Source organism: Seriola lalandi, unplaced genomic scaffold (assembly GCF_002814215.2).
Source record: "Seriola lalandi dorsalis isolate HSWRI2012SDOR001 ecotype SW California unplaced genomic scaffold, Sedor1 jcf7180002054956, whole genome shotgun sequence".
Classification (NCBI taxonomy): Eukaryota; Metazoa; Chordata; class Actinopteri; order Carangiformes; family Carangidae; genus Seriola; species Seriola lalandi.
The window spans coordinates 2,283,692-2,294,498 of NW_019525507.1; the positions used below are offsets into that span (position 1 = coordinate 2,283,692).

The 10,807-nt window shown below is 40.9% G+C and overlaps 1 protein-coding gene across 1 annotated transcript in view; it reads right to left on the reverse strand.

The window, feature by feature from the left end:
- The window catches only part of cnksr2a (connector enhancer of kinase suppressor of Ras 2a), a 49,174-nt gene that overhangs the window by 24,373 nt on the left and 13,994 nt on the right, over window positions 1–10,807 (reverse strand). The window contains exons 3-7 of the mRNA XM_023395060.1: window positions 9,409–9,611; window positions 2,887–2,974; window positions 2,366–2,407; window positions 617–736; window positions 68–127 (exon numbers count right to left, since the gene is read on the reverse strand). Of these exons, the coding sequence (XP_023250828.1) occupies window positions 68–127; window positions 617–736; window positions 2,366–2,407; window positions 2,887–2,974; window positions 9,409–9,611 (513 nt within the window). The remainder of the gene's footprint in view (window positions 1–67; window positions 128–616; window positions 737–2,365; window positions 2,408–2,886; window positions 2,975–9,408; window positions 9,612–10,807) is intronic.

Consider the following 10,807-nt stretch of genomic DNA (forward strand, 5'->3'; position numbering starts at 1 on the left):
AAAGACTGAGTGCTTTGCTGGAATTTAGTATGTGAACGTGTGACAAACGGGATTGCGAGCGTCTCACCCCCTCAGTAGTTCCTGTGATCACGTGGAGGCCGTCGTAGGTCGACTTGATGTACATCCCCTGATGGACAGAAGGACATTAAAGAGGGTTTTGTGGAAATCAGTTGAACTGATGCAAAAAAAAAAAAAAAACACAAAAATGATTACCCAAAGCAGTGGAAACAAAGCCGCAGTAACTTTACCTCACATCAAAAATAGCTACAACACACATCAGCTTTGTGCTATTGAGAAAGATGAGTGATGAGTCATTGCCTTGACGCCTGCTCCTTAAGTATTTAAGGGGACACAATGACATACTACTCTCATTCAGTGGGTGTTTTTTAATGTATTATATTGATTATCTTTGTGGACCTCAAAGACAACACACAGCATTGTCAACAGGCTGCCATTGGCTACTGGGCTTCATTCAAAAGTTGTAATTTTGAACTCGATTGGTAAAGGTTAGCTTTTAGCGGCTGTTAATGTTGTTAAATAAAACCCGAAATAGCGAAGTTACCGGTTTAAAAGCACCAAAGCCCAGCGTGCACACAGACAAACAGTCAGTCATTACCAGGCCCTCAGAGGGTTTGATGTTGGTGAGGTGAACCAGCTCGAGGTGGGCCGACTGAGAAACCAGTGGGTCCGATGACACGCACACAATGTGCTCGCACACCTCCGACAGAGTCTTACACTGCAGGCGAAGAAGAAGAAAATGAGAGAGGACATGCAACATTGCAGAGAGCCTTTATTAAAACAGGGTCACTAGTGGCGTTTTATTAAGAAAATGGAGATGAAAACGAGAAAAAAATAAATAAAATGAATACCCTGTAGCTCGTAATCGTCAGTATTAGAATACATTTTTAATAAACCTCTTTTGCTTCCTAACAAAAGTGTGTTACTGCTTTTGTTTCTTTATTTATAGCGTGTTCTTTTTTGGCTTCGCTGAGGAAAATAAGCATATTTGAATGTTTTATGCAGCAGATTTCCCTCCAAATCTGAATACAATGGCTGCCCCCCTATATCAACACAGCTGTGCTTTAATGCTGGTTTGCTGTGGAATTTTGAAAGGGTCAGTTCACCCAAATTATAAAAAGAGAATATATTTTCTCACTTATCTGAAGCAGCAAGTCATGCAGATAGTTTTAGTTTCATTTGTTTTCAGTGGTTCTGCCTCCACACCAACATCATGGGGGTGAATTTCATTTGTGGTGCCCACAGCTGTGAAAAATTATACCTTTACTATAACATTTAAGAGCAATATTATTTTTTTCCCCAGAAATAACAAAAGACTCCACACAAAATGCTGCCAATGGTAGAAAGCAGTCAGAATAATGAGTGCTGACAGTCTCTCTTTTTTTGGGGGGGATAATCTACAGCAGTGGCTCGCAAACTTTTTCAAGAAACTTTCCTGCTGTAGTTACAGTGAAACTCAGGAGTGTAATATTCATCATATTTTGGATTTTTATAACCAGGTTTTATTAAAAAAAAAAAAAAAAGTGTCCATCTTGTACTTTAAGTGACATTTTGCTGAATAAATCTTCACCTACGCTGAGCCTCGACAGCCTTGTTAGTATCAGAGCACTGCTGCTTTAATGTTGTTACCAAATGAATCCCAAAGTCTTTTTCACAGCAGATTCGTTGGCTTGTCTTAACAGGAGAAGCGCAGGTGGAACTAATGACTGTGACGATGGCTCCGTTCCAGCAATTACTGCAAGGCAATGCGACAATTAGTGATGTTATTGGACGCACCTGTGTCTGACGAGTCAAAACGTCTCCCGTAAAAAGGTCAATTAAACTTCAACCGCAACCCGGTTCAGAGAGCACTGACTCGCAACAACCTCTGTTTTCTTTTTGAAAGATGTATTTTTAAAATGTCATTTAATTCCATTCACTTTCATTGTACTTGGATGGGAAAAAAAATAAAACCATCTGCATGACTAAATACCACTACCGCAGGAAAAAGTGTAACAATTGCCTCAAAATGTAGTGGAGGAAAAGTTTAAAAACTTAAACAAAAGTAAGTACAGATCTTGAGTAAATGAGTCCACCACTGTTTATTCATCCATCCAGCACTTCTGTTGGTTCTGTTGGAACTTTAGACAGAGCCATGCTAGCCGTTTTCCCCTGCTCCCACTCTTTATGCTAAGCTACGCTAATTGCCTCCTGGATGTTTGAAAATGAAAAAGCGTATCCTTTAACAATGCTGCTGCGAGCACCATTCATATTTCTTGAAAAACACCAGAGCCGGAGCTTGAGGTTCCGTGAATAAGGAAAAAAAATAAGCAAATAAGCGACAGCTGGCTGAGGAAGCTGGACTCACCACATGAAGGATTTTGTTCTCCGTCTCAAACACCGTACAGTCCTGGGGGACAAGCAGAATTTAATGTAGCGCGAGCAGAACATCCTGTCTTGCAAATACTCACACACCATCTCATACTGCTCACTCTGCTACTTCTGTATACTGTCCGGGCCTCACATTACTGAGCCCTACACCTGCACACACTCTATACCCCTCGCAGATAAACACACACCCACACAAACAGACACGTTTGTCTTTTATATATTTATACGCACATCAGTCATACGAAAAGACAGACTGTAAGGATGTAAATAGCAACGTCTCGTGCATGGATGCAGCGAGCGGGAGTCTGAGGCTGCTGCATCACACCCACACACACTGTTCATAGGGGTATGTGACAACCCAAGGCAGCTATCCTCTGCCTCGCACTTCAAGTGCAGGAGAATAAGAGCTATCAGCTTTTGAAACACACACACACACACACACACACACACACACACACACACACACAGAGTCAGCTAGACACAAACAATTCCACACACCTGCTGTACAATGGTGGTGAGCTCCAGGCAGAGCTGAATGACATTATTTCGGGTTACTGAGTAGTCTGCCACTGCAGCAAAGGGAGACCTGGGAGGAACAGATAGCACACCAGCATTTCTTATATTGTTTCTGCTGCATTGGATCATGTACAGAGGAGACGGACAGGAGCACAGTTAGAGAGAAAGGGGGGAAGTTGACACGCAACAGACATCTTGTGCAAACATACTCAGTCTAGTCGGTGAGTGCAATGGATTTAAGGGAAGCTGTCGACGACTCATTCATGAGTGAATGAATGGGCGTATGAGACGTGTTGCATATGTAGGATGCAGAGCTGCGACAATTAGCTTTAATTAGATTAATCTGCAAATATTTGAATAACTGATTGTTTTTTTTCTGTCATTTTTCAAGCACAAATGCCAAACGTTTGCTGGTTTCAGCTTCTCAAATGTAACATTTTGCTGCTTTTGCTTTGATCTCATGATAGTGAATTAAATACTACATTTAATCAAAATGATTAATGACATGTCTATTGTCCGGTGGCTCTGAGAGAGCGACGCACTGCAACTTAAGAAAACGCATGCAAAGAGACAAACGTGCTGCAAATTCAGAAAACATCTTCATCAATTTGACAACACACTCGCTGCGAATACACACAACAACAACAACAACAACAACAACAACGACAACTGGAAGTGTTTCCATGGGGACACCAAAAAGTGATGAACATGGCTGGGACTTGTTGTTCAATGCCCAATTGTGGCTTTTGAAGTTAAAAGCATTGTAGTGCTGATAGAGAGAGTGAGACAGTGACAGGAAAGTCGGGGAGAGAGAGAGAGAGAGAGAGAGAGAGAGAGAGAGAGAGAGAGAGAGAGAGAGAGAGAGAGAGAGAGAGGATGATATGGCACAAAGGGGCCACGGGTTGGACTCGAACCCGGACCGCTGCAGTTAGGATTACGCCTTCAGGGTACCGCATTCAGCATGTGAAAGACTTGTGTGACAAATAAAACAAAGGCACCAAAAAAAGGTCCAGGACGAGCATTAATGCTTACAAATAAGAGTTACTGGAAGTGACACCACAGTAGTATGAACAATACCAGCTCAGAAAGCCAAACCATTACTGGAGGAAAACTTGGCCAACACTCTCTTGTTTAAGTGATGTTCCTCCACAGAGAGAGGAGGACACGGCTCCAGTGGATGGATGAATGAAGCTGCATTAGGGAACCAGGTAAATAGGCCACCCTGTTCCAAGTGCACCAATTTACACCCCTCACACTGACTGACTGTCACCTCAGTCCAGGTTTTGGAAACAAATAAAGCAAACGAACATAAGAAAAGCAAAGCTTATATGCCTGGATCTTCTTTTAAAAGACTGTGCTTTTAAATTGACTGAACTAAACTGTGTGAAAAGCGCTATTAGACCACTTTGGATTTATTATGCTACTTCGCCACCGGCATCATCATGTCTCCCACGTGTTTGTGTGCACAGTTTCTACTAAAGAGAACATTCAGCTGTCAAGTTTGTTTTGTTTTATTTTTTAAATCCTATTTTCCTGCAAACACAATGTTTTTAAATGGGGACCCAGGTGTCGTGCAACATAGACTATTCAGGTGTGAACAAGGTGTTAATGATAAGAATAAGCTGCAGATAATGGGCTCCTAATGGATTCATGCAGACCACATGCAGACATGAAATGCTCTTGAGCTATAGAGCTGTACAGCAGAAGTCATTATCATAAGACAATTCACACTCAGGCTTAATGACATGCGTGTAACATTATGGCTGCAAACACAACACAGTGATGAAATGAACAACAGAAGACACACACAAAAGACACACGTTACTTTGCTTCATTGTTCTAAAGACCCAGATTAAAATTCGGCCACAGCCTCTAGTGTATGATTTATGTGTGTGGTTTGTGTGTGTGTGTGTGTGTGTGTGTGTGTGTGTGTGTGATTTGGGTCATCAGTATTGAGGCTGAGTGCTATATATACGCAGGACCTAAGGCTACACAGACTGTTTTGCTCAACCATCAGGCTTCGAAACCCTCAAACAACACTCAGAAAACACTTCTTGCCCCCCCCCCAACAGGAGGCAGCTCAGAGGCAGTGACACTGGCTAGACAGACAGCTAGAGAAACGCCCGAGTCCAAGTGCAGGAGGTGAAATGACACTTAAGGTAAATGAAGTTGTGTGTATCTGCAGCACGTTGGTCCATTTTCATGTGTTTGTCGTAAGTTGCAGTGCGTTGAGCTCTCGGTGGGTACGAAGTGTGTAGTCAGTGCAAAAAGCAGCTCGACCTGTAGGTAGCGAGGTGGAGGGAGTGTGCGGAGGTCAGGGTGGTGGATGGGCCACGTAGCGCACCGGACTTTCCTGCAGGATTAGTTGCCTAAACCCCAACAACACCTTCACCATGATTCAAATGCACAGTGTGTCCCCGGTCTTAGCCATGCTTTAGTTGCCATACACAGATACGGCAGAGAGCAAGATTTTTTTTTGGCATTCAAGCTGATGATGAGGATGATGATGATGATGATGCTCACCGTTTTCTACTTTCTACTACCTACAATCACGCTGTAAAAAAGTGGGTGCAGAATACAACCTTCCTTTTTTTTTCCAGTGGTAAATGGAGCGATAATATACCTGAAGGTTTCCCAATATAGAAAATTAGTCATACCATTCCCCTCCTCCTCATCATCATCTGATGCATACACGCTGTTGTGTTTTACAGCTACTGTGCAGAGCCAAGTGAGTTCACGACAATACCAAAGATCAGCAGCGATGACTCCATGTTTCCACCCGGGGGGTAACAACTCATTTCCCAAAACCTCCGCCATCTTCCACTTTCCCCGCACCCTCTCCCCTCACGTCTCCTGCGCCAACTTTTTACAAGATGGACAAGATGTCTCACATCCCAACTACTTCTTCTTCTTTCTGTTTGACACGTTGGCTGTATATACTACACGGGTCAGTGCTTATCAAATCACGCAACACTCCAGAGTGTCGCATCCCAAAATATCACCACATCAATTTTTATACCCCCCCCCCCCTAGGGCATTGATTCAATCAATACCACTTGGCCCTATCCCCATATTTGGATGAAAATTGAAAAGTCTGCTCATTCACTACATCAGTTATAAATAGCAATTTATATATATATATATAAAACAGAAAGAAACTACTACTACATTTTGAAGCTATCAGCAAAATACACCACACATAAACTCCAGCCTCTATGGCCATGTTATTAATTCATAGGTAGGTGCTTTCAAATGTGCATATAAAGAGGAAATAAGGAGTTCAAAGAAGCAGAAATAGGGCTGCAAATTTCAATCAACCTGAACAGATGAACCCACTTTTCTTCCTGACAGCTTTAAAGAGGAGGTGTTTGTCTCCTGCATTGTGGCTCTGTGTGCAGATCAAAACAGTGTTTGTCACCCCAGAGAAGAATAAAAGTATACAGATAAAGACACACCGGGGTAGAAGACGACGTGCACTGTACTCATGCTGGTCTTTTATACATGAAAAAGGCTGCAAAATATCTTCTTGAGTCATTCAGACGAAGGAACGAGAAGCATTTGAAGATGCCTGAGCGGTGAACCGCTGCTGCGCTTCTCCTCCGTCCCTGAGAGGTCTAACAACCGGCAATCAGAGGGAGATGAAAGTTCAGTTTGAACAGGCTTTATGCTAATTTGCCTCTGTTGTAAACCTTTTAGGAAGGAGTCATCGTGCGGGTATTAATGCAAGACTAGATTCAAGCCTAACGCGTGTGGAAATCATAACCTTTTCCCCGTCGTTAGTGTCTATTAATGAGCTCGGCATATCATCCAGCACGCAGCTCTTATTTCCATAAGAGATTCATCTTGTTTTACTCGCTCTTTTTTTTTTTTTTTTTTTTTTTGCTCAGTGGTTTCAAATCATTTGCAGATGATATTTCACTGAAATAAAAACCCTGGTAGGATCATGTGCATGTTGAATCTAGCAGCGTGCCCTCACGCAGAAGCTCTTTTGTCCATGTTTCGGTTGTGTATAATAAGCTGGATAAAACCATAAAAAAAAAAAACCTAAACCTGAGCAGAGAGCATGAAGCAGCGGCTCTTCTGCGTCCACCCATCCCTCTCTCACTGTCGCTTTGCCATTTACAGTTGCATCACCGTTGCTGCGTGGGCGATCCCGCGCCCGCGCTTGCATAAGTGTGTGTCAGTGCGTGCGGATGTGGGTGTGTGTGTGTTTGTGTGTGTGTGTGTGTGTGTGTGTGTGTGTCTGCGAGTGAGTGTTCGTACGAGCGCGTGGGCGTTTCTATGGGTCTATCACACCTCAACTTTGTGTCGAGTGTGCTTATGGACATGGCTCTATGCATTTATGCCTCTCTCTCTCTCTCTCTCTCTCTCTCTCTCTCTCTGGGTGTGTGTGTGTGTGTGTGTGTGTGTGTCTCTAGATGGCCTGAGGACAGATGTGGGTGCCTGGCATTTCAAGAGCCAATGTCTAAGACCTTTAGTTCTGTATCTGATGTGTGTGTGTGTGTGTGTGTGTGTGTGTGTGTGTGTCGTGTGCAGGGGATCGTGTTGAGTCATGAATAAATGAAGTGACAGAGAGAAGAAGAGAGCGAGGGCGAGAGACAGAGAGACATGGTGAGAAAAAAGGTCTGATATTATCCCTTTGAAAAAAACAACAACATATTTCTCAAAAGATGTCGACAACCAGCAGCTGCAGCAGAAGGTGCAGCTGAGTTTGTGTTTAGCAGATGTGAGCTTTAGTTGTACAAATAGAGAAATGTAGTAGAAAACTGCTGGATTAAAGACTTAAGACTTAAAGATTTCTAACTAGTTTCCATATTAATTATTTCATACATTACAATTGAGGTAAAATTCAGAAAAATATCCGTCATAATTTCCTGAAGTCCAAGGTAAATATCTTTAATTGTCTTATTTTCTCTGACCAACTGTCCGAAACTAAAAGATATTCACTTTACGATCATAAAAGACAAAAAAACCTGAAAAAGAAAATGTTTAAGAGCCTAAATGACTTTAATTAATAATCGTAAATTGTTGCTGCACTAATGTACAGTGTATATCTAGATATCTAGCACATATCTATAAACTTTATAGACATAGAACACATAATTTGTGTTGCATTTAGTGCTGTTCAATATTTCAGCACACACATTTCTTTTGTCACTTCAATCTCTTATTCTGGATTTGAGGATTTCTGTGTCTTTGTTTGTTCAGATCTGGGTAGAAATTTTTCATTTTTATTTATTTTGGGCGTTTTTGTTTTTTGTTGTTAGGAGACAAACACGATTCTGAATTGTATTCATAGTGGTTCACTCACTGTCTGGAGGTTGTGTTTTCACTGTTGTATTTAACTGATAAATGATTATCTGATGTCGCCATGGCTACAAAGCAAATTTCCCCCTTAGGGACATTAAAGAACAAGTTACTGATTGATTGATTGATTGACTGATTGACTGTAATTGACTTGGGAAGTCATTAACGAACAACAGGATAAAATATAAATCAGTGATTCTGAAACTAACCCTCAAACATGAAAAGTTTGCACCAACCTGGTTACCAAACATAACTACTGCTGCCTCTCCCATTCCCCAGCTGAAAGCATCTAATAAAGGAGACTGATGGGCCCCAATCAGCACCAGCAATCTACTCTATCACATTGTTAACAGGCAGAAGCGGGATACAACATAAGAGTTTCAGTTAAACCTCAAAGCCCCGAAAACCATTCACATCAGTCTCCTAGTTATAATTCCAATTTAAGACATCCCTATTTCTAATAGCAATGATATCTCACTGCAGAGCTGCCACTGCTACATCTAGATAAATCCAACATTAACACCAATACAGTTAATTGAGCTAATTTAATAGAGCTACTCACTGTCTGTGTCACTTTTTAACAAATGAATAGACATTAAAAAAAAACTAAATCATCTAATTGAGTCACGAACATTCCCAAGTTAGAATAACAAAAAGTTTTCCTGTTCTTCTCATTCTGCCTGCACTGTGATAATGCAGCCAAATTATATTCGTATAACTGAAATCACTGAACACACCTGTGTGGGTGTACAGTGCCTTTTTTCAGAGGAAGACATTTTGGCACGTCGCAGCAGGAAAAGCAGAGGCGTAAATAATGAAATGAATGACACGTGAATTCTGGAGACATTGCTAATGTCATTAGGTAGGTTCCCATCCACCTGCTTTTTATATATATGCATTTTCAATTTGTGAATAAAAAACTGGAGTGGAAAAAAGTGAAATATTGGAAAAAAACTTTTTTATGCTACAAGCAGTGGATGGTAGTGTGGATTAATCTGCAGTTTCTTTAGCTGAATTTTTTAATTTGGTTAAAAGTTGGATGGAAACCTGCCTATAAATAATATCTGATAATAAAATGGAATAGTAATCCCTCTGATGTAACAGCAGTAAACATTGGAGAAAAAAAAATTGTTAAAAGTCCAACCTGTCAACTCAACACACCACACGTAAAAAACAGAGAGCTTTTGAACTTATTACCTGTCCAGCCAGGCGAGCAGGCTCTTGGCGGCGGTGATGAGGTCGACCACAGAGGTCAGCAGATCGTTAGGAAGCCGCCGCGAGCTTCTGCTCTCCGATTGGCTGCTTCGGCGGCGGCCGGAAATGAAGTTCTGCAGGTTTTTGGCCGAGGCGCCGAGTTTGTGAGCCAGAGTCCTGACGCTCTCCGTCTCCAGACCTGAGTTCTGCGCACACGCACAGACACACACAGATAAACACATACAAACACAAATTAGCCGAAACTCCAGACAGGGGAACGGCCATGAATAAAAATGAAGAGTCTCATTTGTCAACATGTTTACCAGGTTTTCTTGGACTCTGGGGAATATTAATGACTTTATATTACAGAGGAACAAGGCGGTGGTGGAATGGAACTAAGTACATTTACTCAAGTACTGTGCGTGAGTACAATTTTAAGATACTTTTACTTCATCTCAGACAGAAACATTACATTTATTCAACAGTTATGGTTAGTAGTTATTTTGCAGATTCAGGTTTTTCTATACAAAACATAGTTAGCTTTTAAATGTGATGCATTCTTATAGATTAATCTATCCAATAATATACAAAGCAGTTACCAGTAGCTTCACTTCCACCAGCTACAGCATTATAATGGTGCCCATATAGTAATCATGTCATGTTTCTGTGTGGAACAAAGTTATCTAATGTCCCTAGAGGGCCCCTTTTGTATAATGTGAACCGTCTTTATTGGTAAAGTAACTTTATGTTATTGTGCAACTGTGCTTGGATTTATATTTGAAGAGCTCATTGACCTTAATATGTATGCAGGAAAGTCTAAAGTGTTGCTGTTTGTCTTTATGAACAATACAAACAACAACATCACAACAGTGTGTGGGATTCTTTGTTTTTCTTTCCAAGCTTCACTTGTAGTAGTCATGGTGACATATATATATATATATATATATATATATATATATACTATATAAATATACAAATGCAACAACTAATCATACATTATATGAATTGAGTTTAGTTTTCTTTATTACCCAACAGTCTAACCATATAATACACTGGTTGTCATTTCACACTTAAGTAAATATACCCAAGTAATCAGGTGCATCTTTTCCAGTAATTCTATTTTTGCAAATTCCTATACTTTGCACTTCTTCCTCCATAATATGAAATGGATTTATAGTTGCAAACTCCATTTTTATTTTAGATTGTTACAGTGAGAATTGGGAGATTCACAGATTTGATGCAGGACACTGACAATTTACCTCCTGCAATCTATTACATTGGGCATTCAAGCAGAACAGCATACATTACATCTGCAGCTGTACAAACTGGTAATGGGAGTCCAGCCCTGCATTCAAACTAAAAAAAAAACAAAACACACACACACACACACACACACACACAC